This window comes from Erithacus rubecula (genome assembly GCF_903797595.1).
Source record: "Erithacus rubecula genome assembly, chromosome: 6".
Taxonomy (NCBI): Eukaryota; Metazoa; Chordata; class Aves; order Passeriformes; family Muscicapidae; genus Erithacus; species Erithacus rubecula.
This window is the reverse complement of record NC_136688.1, coordinates 54,631,007-54,648,416: the sequence shown is the minus strand read 5'-3', so window position 1 is coordinate 54,648,416 and position 17,410 is coordinate 54,631,007. Positions and strand designations below refer to the sequence as shown.

At 39.4% G+C, this 17,410-nt stretch overlaps 1 protein-coding gene across 1 annotated transcript in view; it reads right to left on the bottom strand.

The window, feature by feature from the left end:
* KCNH5 (potassium voltage-gated channel subfamily H member 5) overlaps positions 1–17,410 on the bottom strand; it is a gene marked incomplete at its 3' end in the record, with an annotated part of 145,915 nt that overhangs the window by 42,130 nt on the left and 86,375 nt on the right. The window contains exon 8 of the mRNA XM_079308248.1: positions 8,122–8,321. Coding sequence (XP_079164374.1) covers positions 8,122–8,321 — 200 coding nt within the window. The remainder of the gene's footprint in view (positions 1–8,121; positions 8,322–17,410) is intronic.

The following is a 17,410-nucleotide window of genomic DNA, read 5'->3' as shown; positions in this document are numbered from 1 at the left end:
ATTCTGCTTTCTTTTCTACCATGATTGATGATTTTTAACATTTTTATCTACTCTTGAGCCTGAATCATGGTTATAAGTTTTTTATGTCCCTTTAATACTTTCAGAAATTTAAGTGCTTTTGACTTAACAAGGCCACAAGCTAGGAATTCTCAACATTGCTCTTAAGAAAAATGTCTGTGTTCATACATGACTGATTACCAAATTTTAGCTTTTGAGCTTTCAAGCTGAAGAAAAAATCAGTTAAACTGTTGCAAAGGTTGTTCCTGTAAGATGTTCCAGGACCCTTTTTATGTTTGGAATGTAAAATAATTGTGTCCTTCACTTGGATGCAAAGCAGCAAACACAGACTTAAGTAAAGAGTGTTAAAAGTGAACACTCAAATAATTATTTTTTAATAGACACAAGCAGCATATCTATCATTTCACACTGAATAACGAAGAGACAGAAAAAAATCTATTGCACAGAGAAAGGCCAGTATTAGATAGCATAATTCAGGAATTTTCTGATGTCATGATAAAGTGATTCTCCTAATGCCAAATCACTGTACAGAGATAAATGGAGATATGAGTTATCAACGATATCAGCAGTACATGAGTAATGATCTAAGAGTTAGCCAGGAACAAATATGCTTAATTTGAGTTTTCTTGTCTGCTACATAGGCATTGAGATCAGAGAATAAAACAGATGACAAGTAAAACAAGTATTTATTGTTAGAAGATTTGGCAAGGTGTTGTTGACTGCTATAGATACACGTAAATATAGGCAGGGAAAAAAGAGAGCAAAGATAGACAATTGCAACATTCAGCTAAGATTTTACTGCATGTTCTTCAAATGAGCACTTCAAATTCAGATGAATTTCACCTGAAAATGACCCCTTACTGATAATACAAGATTCTGGACATTCTATAGTGAATTGCTGAGGTATCAGCATTTTTAAGGCAGCATGCAGCTATAGAAATACAAACTAGTATCACCATGGTTGTCCCTGAGTCCATAGCGTGTGCAAATACACACATGAGAGTGAAAAAACAAAAAAAATATGTTAAGGGAGAGGACATCCACTGTGGAGGAAATGTCTCCAACACATCCTGGTAAAAGAACAAAAGCTCAGACGGGACATTGGCTCTGCCCTGTGTGTTCTTTTGGCAGCACAGTAAAAACCATCAAGACAAATTTCTTAAAAGGAGATTTCCTTGGAGATTCCACAGCCTTTTGCAGTGAAACATGCAGTTTGAAGGGCAGGGAGGATATTCAGGATGCTGATGGCAATGCTTTGCTAAGTGAGGGGGTTGGAGCACTTGGAGGGGACAGGTGCTTGTGCTGCTGCAGAATTTGCTCTGTAATAAATCTGCAGCCACAGACTTTGCAGGCAGCTCTCCCCTACGTGTCCAGGCAGCATGGAAGAACAGAACTGCTATGTATCAGTGCAAAATCAGAGAAGAAACTGAATTCTACCCAGAGGAGGATCTGTGCTGGCTGCACTAACTCTGATTTCACCAGGAGAGCACACAGGTATCCCAAAGACCTGACCCACTGCAAAGCTGAGGGAGAAGAAAGGAAAGCACAGAATAATATTTATCATTTTCCCTCCTTGCACAGGAACCTCCTCAAAACCAGTGTAAGACAATTGCTAAGCTCTGCCATCACCACTGGCACCCAGCTGATACAGACACAACAACTCCCAGAGCAAAGACTCAACAGAACCATCATCTCCAGATCATCCCACATGGAAAATGCTGACACTGAGAGAATGGCTTGTGGCTGCTGCTAGAGACTGGGAAAAGCAGGAAGCAGCTCTGGAATACCCACTGGGAATTGGCACAAAACCTCTCACAGCCTTTTCACCTCGAGATCTGCAGGGGTGGGGGATTAAACTCCCCAGGAGGCTCCATCTGATTTTTTAACTCTCTCATCCATTTTCCCAGCATGTGCAGGCAATTCAAGATAAGCTTCCTGAACAGCTCAAAGAGCTCTACAGGGAGCAGAGATTATGAAAAATTCAAACAAAAGCAAATGAATCAAAACACAAACTGCCCAGATTTAGAGTGTGTCCAAACAATATCTTTTAGGAGGGGTTTGCAGGTTTAAGTACTTGTTAAAAAATCTTCCCCAGCTGTAAAACACTACAGGATGGCATAGCAGGCATTACAGGATCTGTTGTGATATGTCAAAAGAAAGGGCAGAAGCCAGTGAATCATGAACATTAGCTATCAATCCTCTTTCAGCACACAGGATTCCCACATTTTGGGGGTTGTTTGTAGGTAGGGAACACATTGGCTGATAACCAAGCCAAGAGTTTTGACATTCTGTGCTGTAATAACTAGGACTGTTTCCTAAATGAATAACTGTAATAAATATCCGAGATACTAAAAATGCCAGCTTTGAAAATAAAGAAAATAAACTCCTCCAACCTCAAATCCATTTGAGACCACAGATATGTCTTTTTATTTTGTGGAGAAAGGCCACTCTGGGTTTTCAGACATATTCAGCAGTCAGAATCAAGGTCAGTTCTTTCCAAAAAACCCACAATACTGACTAGGCAGCTGACCAAGTTGCTCAGATTTTTAGAAAGATTTGGCTCATTTGAGTATGGAATTATTTTTCAGGCTTGGCTAAAAATGTTACATTTGGCACTGGATGGAGGCCAAAGAGACAAAGGTAAGAAAACAGCTGATTGGCAAATCACAGCATTTTTTTGTAATAATCAGGTAATTTTGTAAGGATTTCAAAGATGATGTATGGAGCTGAGCAATAATTAACCCTGCATGCATTAGGGTGGTCTTTAATACACCACTGAGTGTCTTGGCACTAAGAAATGAATGTCAGCAGCAGTGCTGCTGTGTTTTAATTGCAGTAAGATCCAAGGTCACTTGGATTTAAATGCTCTGAAATCAAGATCTGAAAATTACATCTAAGTTGAGTTTGGCTTATTTTCTTATTAATAATATATGAGCTGAACCAGTGATCAAAATTGATAGAATTAGTGGTATCGTAACAAAATTAACTTGTTTTTTTAACCAAGTAACCTGTTAGAGACATTTTAAAAATCCCTAGAAATTGGCTGCCAATTCAGTTTTGTCAAGACAGATAGGATCTGGTTAAGGGTTTGAAAATCAGGGCAAGATGAGAGGCAGCAACATGTCTTAGGGAATCAAGTGGTTCACCAGCTCAGGGGTACTGGTGTGTCTAATGCACTGAGAAGTGGCACATTAATAACATCTATGGATGACCCCAAGTAGTAGATTCCAGGTTGCCTAAAGGTTGCATGTTTAAAGTTTTATTGTTTCCAGTTTTGTTGTCATTTCTATAGCAAGCAAAGTTATTGCACAGCCTTCTAATAGGGCAAGGATAGCACACTACTGGGAAATCTATCCTTAAAAAAACAGCTTTTCACATAAAACAAGAAAAAGAAACATCAGAAAGAATGTGTCATACATCAAAAATTTCTCAAGTCACAACAGTTTCTGGCACTTAAGGTCACCCTTGGAAGAATGGAATTGTTCACTGCACTCTTTTATTTTGTGCTTCTGGAGGAGGCTTCATTTTATCACATGCAGCATTATGTGAAGACACTCAAGGAAATGAAGGAAGAACCTGAGATGTGGTGTGGAACTGACAGCCTCTCTGTGTGCACCATCCCTTTGCTGGCAGTGCTCAGGAAATTGCCCAGCCCTTCCTCTCAGGGACTTATTCCCCCAGGAATTAAGCATCTCCACAAGTTAAGCTCCTGGCATCTCCACAAGTTCACCATTTATTCTGTGTTAATCCCAAGATTAACATCCAAGAGGCAGAGTTAACTGTGAGTACTCTTTCTGGTCCTGCAGAGTGCATGCAGGAGGAAAACAATCCATGAAGGGGGAACAGAAAACCCCACTGATGCACAGACCCCACTCACAGAGCCATGGGAAGGACAGTGAGATCCTGAGCATCCCTCCTGCATCCTGCTCTGCAGGGATTCATGGATTCCCACTGCACCTGTTCCCAGCTCAGCTCTCTGAGTGAAGCACAACTCCTTGTTCACCTCATCCCCATCTCCAAAGAACAACCAACAAACCCTGCAGCCTCTACAACAAAGCAAAAACACTTGTCTGAACATTTTTACTGTCCTTTCCAGCAGGGAGCTGTCTGCAGCTGTCACAGCTAATCTTGTGGAAATTCTCTTTGGCCACAAAATTTGGCAGCCTTCTACTCCTGGTCATCTACAAGGAAATCCAGCCAGCACTCAGAGACACCTCAAAGTGATGGGACATGGCAGGAATGGCAGCCTGATTCCTCTGTTTATCTCAGGATATCACTAATTGTTTCTACAGCTCTTGAAGCTCCTATTTACAGCAAACATGAATAAGCTGCACTGTCCTCATGTAGATTAATGCTAAATGAAGTTACAACCTGTGTGCATTTACCATGAACCCATCTCCTTTATGAAAGCCTAGTGGGTCAGCAGTGAATAATTCTGATACTGTGTTATGTTCCTGTGATTTCCATTTCAGTCAGTACAATGTGGAATTGCCTTTCATTATCCCAATTGCCATTGATGTTCAGGTTGAAACTAAGTAAAATGACTTTTTTCTTGTTCAACCTATGGCTTTTCTGAAGGAGACTACTGTTAAAACATGACAGACATTTATTTAATTGCTTTTTGAGCAAATTGTAAGCCATACAACAGCACAGAGGTCAAGATGAGAAAATCTTTGGGTTTTACAGACATTTCAGAGTGTTATCATTAGATAAGACCTTGAGACATCTGCATGTTAGTTAATGGTTGTTCTGCTTTCCTGGATAATGACCTATTTCTTACAGAAGAGCTAGTATCTATAAATTTCTCATTTGCTGCCTGGATATTTTAATAAAAACTAAGATATTTGAATTCAGTGTGTTTCATACATCAAATTATTATTGCAAAGATTTTTTTTAAATCTACTTAAAAATGGTCATATGCACAGAAATTACTGCCTCTTTTTTACCTCTTACAAAATAAAACAAAAAACACCAGGTTCTGATAGATAAGAGATGCTGTTTAATGCAAAAAGGCTTTTCAGTTTTGTCATGTTTTTAACCCTGCTCATTATCAGATGAGTAACCCTAAAATCTGCATCACTAAACATAAATAAATAAATAAATAGATAAATAAATAAATTCCTATCTTGTTTGAGCCACTGTTGCACCAGGACATAAGTGTCCATGTATCCCATATCTCATCCCAGCTGTCAGAGGAGGGCTCTCATCTTTAAGTGATTTAAGATTATGGATGAGAGGCCACTTTCTTCCCCTTAGGTAATAATAATAAATATGCTAATGCTTTTAGTGTCATTGTTAATTCCTTGTTTGTGAGCACTCAGAGCTGAAGCAATGTGGTCTGAAGGCAGGATTTGAAGATGAGATCCCAAGGAGATCAGGGAAACCAAAATTCTGAGCTTAAAGCACCATCACTCTTCAGTGTGGGAAACCAAGTCTTCTTCCACATACAAGGAAAACACATTGAGGTTTTTAAAACATATTTTTTAAAGCACATTTTAAATTCTTTTCAGGACATCCTGCTCCACAGGCAGCAAGGACTAGATCTCCACTTAACCTCCTCCACTTTCCCTTCAGCTCTCATGTAAGGACTCATCAGTTTTGGCCAAGCTCTTCTTTGGGACTACACACCAAATGTGTCAGTCAGGGATAAATACTTGAGGCAGCAAATCAACACATGAAGTGGTAGTAATTTCAATCAAGTTTCTAACTTATATTTTGATTTCAAGCATATTAATTTAAAATCTTATCCATGAAACACGTGTTAATTCTTGCTCCATCAGTGCTAGGATCATTCCACACCGTAGAAATCTACTCTAATACTCATATAAAAATCTCATTCTTCCTTCTTATTCTTGTTTCATGGGCACATGTGTGTTTTGCAGGATAAGATGTGTTTCCCCTTAATGAAAAGTTCATAAAAATTTAGGAAGATGGGAAATCATGTGATGCAAATATATCCTCACAACAGACTGCTCAGAATGTCCTAACTGGAGCTTTGAAAATGAATCTGGCAGAAACCTCTAAGGCCAGACTGTCAGACAAAGCAGTGCAGAGAAGCAATCCAAGACCTGAACAATAATTCTCTCCTCCAAGCTGGAGAACTGTCTGGACTCAGGCTGCAGGTGCAGTACATCCCATTATCCCCTCTGTACCCACAAAAATAAATCTGACATGACCCTAGGGGTCTCTCTGCTCCCATGCTCTGGCTGCTCCAGGTTTGGGGAAGATGGATGCAATTTAAGAGCAGAGCTTTTTACAGCAAGGCTTGAAGGGTTAAAGAAAGACCCGAGCCAGGAGAAACCACCCACCCTAGATGACCAATCCCTAGGACAGTACTGCTGTTTTTATGATTTTTCAGCTTTTCTGGGAAGCTCAATTAGCTGCAACTACAGATGTCCAGATGCAGAGACTCCTGAAATCCTTCCACTGTTTAAAATTAGGTTTGCATCCAGGCCTATGTTTAGGTATGTCTTCACCAAGGGAAAACTGTTAAAAAGCTAAGTCACAGATTTTGCAGATAAATTAATTATCTAGCTAAGCAGCCACTCCATCTTACAGACCAGAGAACAATGCTTGCCATGGGTTGGAGATTAGGGCTCTAACTGTGTTTTTACAATCCATAAAACTGGACATGCGGAAACTATGGGAGGAAATTTCAGTAATTAAAGCATAGGTTCTCCTAATTAACTGCAAAGCATCATTAAAATCTAATAAAACTGAAGCGGAGTAACACAGGACTCTGGCTTAACTGCAAGAAGATAAATGCAAATAGTTCAATTTTGATGTAGTTTGAAGTTTAGATAACAGGACTGAATGCATTTACAGTAGTGTAGAACAGAAAAGCTCACTTTTAACATGTGTGAATCAGGATTAGGAAGTTAGGGTATTAGTGTACAAGAAGTTAACATTAAAGAATGTGGCATACTGAAGCACAAGAATCCAAGAAATAAAGATTTTTGCTACCTAAAGTAGTTGTGTTTGTGGTGGAAAACTGAATTTCAGAGCAGATGATAAATAAAAGAACTGCTGTTGCATCAGCATGATGTAAGACTAAATTTTTCAGTGCAGAGACTTCATCCTGGAAAAATCTGCATCACCCTCCCATATTGCACCAGAGATTGAACTGAAGAAAGAACTTTAAAGCTCTGCAAGCACATTTCAAGAGTCATCTGTCATCTGTCATGACTCTTCCTTAACTCCTTTGGACCCTTGGCCTTCAAGTCCTTAGGAGGGAAATCATGGATGCTGGAACTTGAAGGCCTAATTTAATCTGACATGTCCACAGGAGCCACAGGAGCATTGCTGAGCCTCACTGAACAAAAATCTGTACCCAAAACTGTTTTATCTTGCCTTATGTTCAAGGCATTGCAGGTGGAACCCTTCCCTTCAGCTCTGAAATATCCAGGGCTGGACAGACTCACTGCACATGCAGAAAGAAAATTATTGAGGGCAAGCCATGAGGTCAGGCCTGGCACACCATGAATCACTCTCCAAAGATAACCTTCTAAAATCAGCTTTTGAAGAAACCTAAATGACCTCAGATCCCTCTGAGGGCTCAAGTCCTGCAGAATGCCAAGAGTATCATTCTCTGTTCCTTCCTAGCAAAGGCCTGAAGTGCCAGTCCAGAGATGTGAGCTCAGGGACATCAATCTCCACTGCCATTAAATCTTGCACTAATTATCTATGGATACACCATCATCCTGGGCATCAGCAAAAGATCCAAGCCAATCAAACTCATTTAACTGCAATGCACAGATGCCAATACTTCTCAGTTTAGACACCACATTATGTTCTTGGGCTAATTTGAAGACCAATTTCCCATTGATTTCAATGGTTAAGTACATTAAAATTATTTAGTATTTACACAAACTAAGACTGGAAAGCAGAAGACATTTACCATAATGAAAAATAAAGGCATACATTCAATGCAGCAAAACAGTCCAATTTTAAAACAACCTGGTTTTTTTGCAAACACAAACATAATAAAGGCATAGCATGCAGTTAAGAATTATTTAGTAATTTATAAGCTGTTATACAGTCCACTTTCTAAGAAAACACACAATGGACACAAACTCTTGTTATCTAAACTTTGGGTACTCATACCTTTTCTGTGTCAATTCCTTTAGACATGGACCAGGTTGAGACAATATAATCCATGACTCTTTCACTAAGGCCTTTTGGGACTTGATATAATTTTAGGAAATCCCTCACATTGTTCAGCATCTCATGGTACCGGTTGGTGTTGGCATACATTTGCTGGAAAATGGTGGTGACGTTTCCAAAAATAGTTGCATAAAGAAGAGCTGGGGAAAAAAAAAAAAAAAAAAGACAATAAATATGTATGCTCTAGTAAAGGCTAATCATAATTCAAGGACAATGTCAGAGAATTTTAGATTTTTACATTAGAGTTTTAGATTCTTACATTAGACATTAGAGGCTTTCCAGAAAAGAGAAATATTCTGGTATCTTATAACACCAATGTGCTGCACTACTTCTGTTTTTGAATTATCAAATACACAGAAATGTACCTGTCATTTTTAATAATCTTTGTTCAGAGGTCCTTTATAGCAGAATTCAGCTATGCATTTTCATATTGCTTAAAAAAAAAAAAAAAACAAAAACCAACAACTGCAGTGTACAAATGGTAAGAAATAAGCCACTGTGCAAGGAAAAAAATGCCTTTCATCACTCAGTGCATAATGTCTTCCCTCTACACAACCCATTTCTACCTCATTCCAGAAATCTCACTTTGTTTCACACCAATTTACTATTGTACATCACCCCTGTGTGAGAGGTGGCATTTTTAAAGAAACATGGTGCTCTCCTAAAACCTGTCTAATAGAAGAATTATAGCTCCATTTCACACACTGCTTTTTATATGTCCAGGAAGAAATCAGATGTCAAAGTTCATCACAAATACAGGATTCATACCAAACAACGTCACACAATGTGCAGCACAAATGAACACAAGATTTCTGTTCAGGAAAACACAGCAGAATAATGCTCTGTGTGATGGAGCAAGGGCAGATTTTTTTTCCTCGCTTTTCTGGTTGCTGCATCATATCTGCAAGCTACAGAAGGATTTTCTATACCCCTGTATCCATTCAGACATATATCAACACTTAAGAGTACAAGTAAATGGATTATAAAAAAGTTTAGACGGATGGATGACACATAACTTTTTTATTTCTTTAGTTTTCTCTGCTCTTTTGGACTTTTGCAGCTGGACAAACCTGATGAAATATCACTTCTCTTAAGTGCAACATCCCTCATCCTTTTGAACAGTGGCTGATTTATCATGCACTCATCTCATCAGGTATGTGAGGGCACAAATATCTCTGATGTTAGATGCTCCTGCAAATCATTATAAATGAGAGAAGCTCTAATTGCACCCAAAATGCTGATTTTCTGCAGGAGCAGAATTCCTACAACCTCTAACTGCAGCTAGACTGCATCTGTAAATCCAATGCTTACAACTCAAGTGGCCATGCAGACCTGCCCAGAGGACACAGGCTGATTGAAAATGTGCCCTGCAAGGCTTGAACAAAGAGATTTAACTCTGATACCCGCCAGGCTGGAAATAGCTAGAAATACCATGGTGAAAACACCTTGTCTGAAGAAACTCTCCTCTTGGTAGAAAAATGTAAGGCTAGAGAAGAAATTCTGGTTTTGTGTCTCATAATATAGGATCCTGGAAAAGTTGTACTTCAAAAAAAACATTTCTTTAAGAAGTTAAGGGCAGAATAAATCATTGGATCAAGCACACAAAATCCCTGTAAACACCACCCAGCAATACTTCTCTAAGGCAGAATCTACCAGGCTGTGGAGCTGCACAAACTCAGCATCATCTCTGTGTAGGAAACCAAACTCTGTTGGATTCCTTTCAAATTGGAAATTATAAAAATGGCTGAGTTCATCCAAATACTCCACTCCTCTCACAGGTTACTGCATCTCTGGCAAAGAGTTAAAGGGAGCCAATTATATCTTCAGAGTTTTGGAGTTCCTCATTCGTGGTGCTCCCCATGCCCACACCAGCACCTGCTGAGGGTGGCATGAAGGTTTTGGGGAGACAAGATTCCTCATAATTTACCTCTCTGTAAATCCTCTCCCCATCCCTGCTCTCTACATGATAACTAGAAAATGAGGTCATTTGAAAAAAAGCTGATTTCTTATTGTTTTGCAGGTCCTGGTATGCAACACAAGTTTGCATTCGAAGGGTTTTGAAGGGTTAAGGCTTTCTATTAATAACCCATATTGTCCAAAATTAGCAAGTGAGGATTTCTCATTGAATCTCTATTTAATGAGCAAAAATTGAAGTGACAAGTGTGAATCTTACCCCTCACCTATAAAAAAACAAAGGCAGTTGAATGCTACCAAAAGTATTTCACTTTTGCTGTATTTTAATTATTTTTGGCAGGTGGAATTGGTAGTAAAGAACATTTGCAAAAGGTTCTAAAGAAAAACAAGATTCTGGGCCTCTCTTTACAGTAAAAGTATTTAAACAACCTCTAAAGAAATCTCTAAAGTTATTAATATACTTTAATAGTTTTACTTTAGTCTCTCAGTTTGCAATAAGCAGGAGAGATGAGGTAGAAGGTGAAATTATGCAATTTCATGAAGGGACTGCTTAGGTCAAATTGCATTTATTCACCTTCTCTTTAAAGACTTGAATTTCTCCAAACATTTCCTGTTATGTTCCTACAGTCATGCAATGCTCATTAACTCAATTGTTATATGTGTGTAAATCTGGAACAGTCTTCACTAAACTTGATAGATGTAAATTTGATGTAATGATGCAGAAATACTTCTCAGTCCTAAAGGTGATGTGAGTGGTCCAACCGTAATTGTAGTTTCTATTTTGATTCTTCAGTGTGGAAAATCTCCCCAAAATTACATACAAGAACCCAAGTACTATATATTTTTATATATAAAATCTGTTACTATATTTGTACTTTTACAAAACATTTCTGAATGATTTAGCAATGGTGTTACATAAATGTTTGAGCCTATTTAAAAATAAGAAACTTTCTGGAAAAAAAAAAAATGACTCAGAGTTACCTAAATAATCCCAAAGCATTCAGATCTCTGATTATCCTGACGTTATACTAAATACATCCATATAGGAACATCTTCCTTAAGGAATTGAAGGCTTAATTGAGAGATCTGATTTTCCTTATGTCCTGCTATATGCTAGTGTATTATAAATGCAAACATATACAGGTTCCTCTAAACTGCAATTGTAAAGAAGATTAACAAGGGGGTGCCAGCCTCTTCTCCCAAATACCAAGTGACAGGAAAAGTGGAAATGGCCTCAAGTGCCAAGGGAGGGTTAGACTGGAAATTAGGAAAAAGTGCTTCATTGAAGGAGTGTCCAGCACTGGCACAGGCTGCCCAGGGCAGTGGTGGAGTCACCATCCCTGAAGGGATTTAAAGGACACAGAGATGTGGCACTTGGGGGCATGGTTTAGTGATGGCTGGGCAGTGTTGGGTTAATGATTGAAGTCAATGACCACAGAGGTCTTTCCCAACATAAACAATTCTGTGAGGCCGTGATCCTGGAAAAATGCAGATTTTCATTCTGCAGGTTGAAACTAGCTGCAATTTCTTCCACTAATTTTTGAAACCGGCCATTCCTGCAAGATGTTTAGGTAAGTATTATTAGAGTTCTATCATTCAGGAGAGATTAGATAAAAACTCCAATATCCATTTTTGTATTGGGTTTGCACAGCCTAATTTTGGTACTGGGAGAGTGCCTTCTGTGTACAGGGGTGGCTTTTGTGAGAAGCTCCTGGAAGATTCCTCCACATCCAGCAGAGCCAATGCCAGACAGCTTCAGGACAGATGTGCCACTGGCCAAGGCTGGGACAATTAGAAATGATGCTAACACCTCTGTGATATCATATTTAAGAAAAAAGATACTGTGCAGATGTAACTGCAGGAAAAGAGAAGAGAAGAGAAGAGAAGAGAAGAGAAGAGAAGAGAAGAGAAGAGAAGAGAAGAGAAGAGAAGAGAAGAGAAGAGAAGAGAAGAGAAGAGAAGAGAAGAGAAGAGAAGAGAAGAGAAGAGAAGAGAAGAGAAGAGAAGAGAAGAGAAGAGAAGAGAAGAGAAGAGAAGAGAAGAGAAGAGAAGAGAAGAGAAGAGAAGAGAAGAGAAGAGAAGAGAAGAGAAGAGAAGAGAAGAGAAGAGAAGAGAAGAGAAGAGAAGAGAAGAGAGGAGAAGAGAGGAGAGAAAAGAGTGAGAATATGTGACAGGAACAGCTCTGCAGACACCAAGGTGGGTGTTTAGCATCAAACCACTACAACTTACTAAATATAAACAGAGAGAAACCCAGCACCCAAATATCTGATTTATGATTTTAGAAACTGAGCAGTTTTCTGTTATTTCCTTCCACCTCAACACATCTGCAAGATGTTTGGTGCAGACCAGGCAGTGGCCATCTCCTACTCAAACAGCCTCGCTGAGATGCTGCAGCAGCAAAAAGCTGCCACTTTCTTAACAGAAATAGCTTTCCTCAAATCCACCAACACATTTCAACCAAGTTACTACTTGGGAGAAAATAATCCTCCTCAGCACCCTCCCCATCACTGTTTCATAGCACTTGTGTGATGACAGCCCCAGCCTCCCACCTCTCCCCCAAAGGGACACTCCTGACTGCCAGCTGTGCCAGTGGAAGCACCAACACAGCCCTGGGGCTCTACAGCTCTCAAAAGGACAACCTTGATCCTCAATCCTTGGCCCCACCAGATATTTTGCTGTTAAAATACTCTTCCCCACCCCAGCAATGTTTTACATCAGTGTTCAGTCACTGTTTTGCCCTATTTACAGGAACATGCCAACACCACAGCACACTAATTTTTACATTTTTATTTTCTTACATTCTTTCTCATGATTTCCAAAATCATCCAAGGCATTAAAAAAAAACTTTCCTCCAATTACCCCTGCTGCTTTCCCAGCACACCAGCTTCCTGATACTACAGTAATGCAAATCCTAAATTAATAGGATAGTGATAATCAAGATAGGCCTGTAAATGCCCTGTTAACATTGATATTTGCTTGACAAGAACTAAATAGTTATGTAAATTAGATTATTATTAGTAGTAAACTGCAGGAACTCACACTCACTGTTCTTCCCCTTGCAGGGGACACTGCACAGAAGAGAGGGACAGCTGCTTTGAAGCCAGTTGGGCATTTGGCACTCTTTATGCCTAAATTCTTATTAAAATAAAGGCTTTCAACTGCACTTGTACCATTGGTCACTAATTTTTAAATGGTGAACCTGGGAGCTTGCTTTTTTTTTTTTTTTCATGAGCACACTCAGCTAATGGAAAATACTTCAAAGCTCCAATGCCTTGCCACCCTGCAGATGTGATGACCTGACTGCCTGCAATTTGCCCTGAGCTGCAAGCCAAGGCTGGCTGAAATGGTATTGCAAAACACATCTTAAATTAAAGTACCATGGTCCACAGCTACAAGTAGGGTTTCAGTTCTGTGGCAGTGATGGACCAGAGCTAAGGTTATAGATGGAGTTGGCTGGGGTTATTCAGCAGCACAGACAACAAAATTCCTCATTTCAACCACTGAGGATGAAGGGCCAAGAGCTCCCAGGTCTGATGCTGAGCAGCTTCAAATCAGTTCGCACACACATTCCCTGCTCAGCATCTCCTTCCACAGCCATCTCAGGTTATTAGATTACTTTGTTCCTTCACCTGAGAAACAGTGCCAGCTATCAGAAAGAAAACCTGCACAGGCTCAGGGGGTTCCTGTTGGTACTTGGATTGAATTTCCTGCATTTCTTTCCACTGGAAAGCTTTACAAGTCTTGGGACTGCCAGGGTCTGCTTCTTCCTCACCACATTAGTCAAAGGTGTTAAGCAACATGCAGGAAGGCACAGCCTGAAAAATGGTGACAATTACACCACAAAAGGGCAAGGCAAACCCTGTGTACTGAATGGAAAAGGCATCACTTTGCTGGAAAAATCCTTATTTTGAAGTGAAAAGGCCTTAATTCTGGAACCTTTTCCTCTAAGAGCTCTGAAGAGGCTGCTCAGGGCTTCTTTAACACATTTCATACGCAGTGAAAGTTGGGTTTAATGGGTAACAGCTTTTGATGGTGACTGTTGAGGAAGGAATATTTAACTTCCCATTTATCAGAACAGTATGACACAAACACAGATAAGAAATAACTAGTGAAATGAGTGAAACCATTTCTTACAATGCTTCATCATTCCTGTTTCTTCAGAAACCCATCACTGCCCTGTCAAAAGGCATGTCTAGCATTCCACACCCTGCACAAAGTCCTGTGCAAAGGTAATTACAACACAATCACTTCTCTAAAGGAATTCCAGTGGGTGCAGAAGGAAAGTAGAGAAGCAGAAGTTAACCAAAGTTCATGACAATTATGTTCACCATGAATTCCAGAAACTTCCATGCCTCTGGCATACTTTGCTCCATCCTTATTTATCATTTTCTCCATTTTGAATATTATCTCCAACACTGCCTCATTTCCATGCAAATCTCTCCAGCATTTCAGAAGAAGCTGAATTGCGTCTGTCAGACAATCATCCACCTATCATATAAATCTTTCTCCTTCCTTTCTCCATCAAAAAAATATCCCCAGAGTGCTGTCCTTACTCTTGTTACTGTCCAGAACTAAGACCCAGGGATCAAAACCATCCTGTCCTTCCTCACTGGGCCTCAGTGTGTCAAAACTGTCACCAATAACAAGCACAGGACACAAAGGGTCTGAACAGCAGCACAGGAACCAAAGGGATCATCTCAAAAGAAGAGTTCCTGAGCAAAGTTGACAGCTGTCAGTATCCCTGTGTGAAAACTTTACAGCTTCATGCTGGGCTTGAGCCACGAGGATTTTTTTCTCTTGTTGATTTTTTTTTTTCCCCCTCTAATAATTTTAAGGAATTTTTTTTTTAGTGGGACACCAAGTTCTTGTCACATTAAGATGAACTCAGGATAGGAATGTTACTGGAGGCAGGATGCCAGAACATCACTCACACACTGGGAGCACCACCTAAATTGCCTGTCTTGTTAAAATATAATGGAAAATTTGTAAACACACCTTCAAAGTACTGCACTGTAGGAAAAGATGCTTCTAGCTCTCTGCTCCCAGGTTCTTTTTTAATGTGTATGCCAATATAGAGGTTTGTGCTGCATAAATCTGTGTCCTGGTATGGTTTAGATACTCATAAATATATATATATATGCACATGCACACAGATACACAGTGTAAAGGTGAACAGACCTACAACATCAATATGGTCAGAATTTCTGCAGCTGCAATTTTTCCTTTGAGTCTTCTAATTTGCTCTTTCTATTTCTTTCAAATCCAATTTTGCTTATTCATTGAATTAAATGTTGAGTTTTATCTCAGCACAAATAAGAAGAATGGGTTTGGGACAACGAAAGGAATTATTCCAGCTATAAAATACAGACCATGCACAGCCCTGAGCAGTGTGGTAAACACACCTGTTAACATAACAGTGAATATTTATACAATATCTGTCTGAAAATATTAATGAGACAGAGAACAGGTAAAGCAATATGGCTTCTATTCAGTAGAACTCAGCTTGAACTCTGTGTGAAGATGGATTTTTGTAAGTAATTATAGGGCATTTTAGGAACAAAGTAAAGTGCTTAACCCTTAATATTAAAAGCCTCAAATTTGGAGATTATGTTTCCATCCTATTATTTTCAAAGTAATTCTGCTTCATAAAATGACCACAAAACTGCTTCACTGAGCTCAACAATAATTTATCTTACTCATCTAAGTCATGCACAGAAACACTTTCCCTCTAATTCTCTATCCAGCAAATTCAGCACTTCTAGACAGAGCTCAGCAAACTTTTGTATCTAAAATTTTCCATCTGATGTTGACAGATTAGCTCTGATTAAATTTCTCTTCCCTGACATGTTTGCACTGAAACAAATGGGAAACAAAAAAGTTTCACAGAAAGTTGAAACAATTCACCTCCAGGTTTTATAAAACTAAAAACTGAAAACACAGTAAAACATTTTTTCTCCAGTCATTTGGTTTTAAATATTATAAACCTGAAGAATGGAAGAAAATAATATTTTGATGTAAAAAAAAAAAAAAGCCTTAACAGCCTAAAAAAAAAAAAAAAAAAAAAAAGTGGAACATTCATTATCTTCACACATGCCCTCAGTTTATATTGCAATGGAATGCTTTCCACAAAACCAAGCCATGAGCTCCTAGCACATTGCTGGCAATAAGGGCCAATCCAAACTCCTTTTTGCCCAATTTATTAGCACCAGATTTCCATTTTATCAGGACATTTGTGCACATGACTGGTGTGAAACCTGCTCCCCATCCCCACACTTGGGCAGAGCTCAGGGCTGGACCTCAGCACCTCTCCTCTTCTGCTGGAATAATTCTGGTTTTGTCTAAAAAATTTCACACCAAGGTTTTCAGCCTTTCAAGGTGAATTAGCCTTACTCTGCTTTGATTATTCACTTTGGGAGCCTGTCCTTCATGGCAGTATTGATTTATCTGTGGCAGATGCTGAGCTGTCACTGAGCCTGACAACTTCTTCAGAGCTTCCTCTGTGGCTGCCTTGTGAAACAGCCAATAGCCAAGCCAAACCTAGCTGTGAAAACAAGCACGTTTCCCACTTTTATACTCCATGAAATCCCATGTCCTGCTCCAGGCTGCATCCTTCTGGGAGGAGGAGAGAACTGGCCTCTCAGTTTGGCACTCAGCATTTTCAATTAACCCTTTGTGTGCTCAGAGCACACCCACCCTCCTGCCTGACACTGGTGGGACCGTGTCCATCGCAGCCACTCAGAGCTGCCACAAAACCACTTTTGCCAGGGCAGAAGGGTCTTTGGGGAAGGTGAATTTCCTTAAGGGAAGGTTTTCATTCCCTACACAACGTTGATTTGAATTCCAGCACATTGGGGGCAGTTTTTACAGCACTTCAGAGAACACCTGGGATCCTACAGAGACTCTGTGCTCACCTTTGCAAAGTGACACAAATCACCCTTGTGAAGGGCAAAATGGAGGCAACATCCAAAAATGTTTTTGCATTGTTCATTAGAGGATCACAAAGTCAGATAGTAATATATATTTTTAATTATTGTTTATTTATTAATGAATATGTAGAACTGGACATCATCACTCCAAAAGCTATAAAAAGGTCTGTTTTCAGGTGAAACAAGCTGTCCAAATGCTGTACCATTCACATTACCTCCACTTCTCTCCACCAGTCCCACATCTCTGCACCATCCCCTTCTCCATAATACCAAAAATATAAAAACTTTCCTGGAAATATTGCTAGCCATAGATGTTGTCCTGGCAGAAGGGGTTTGAGAACATTCAAAAGAACAACAAAAGATTTCATACACCATCAAACTAAAAAAAA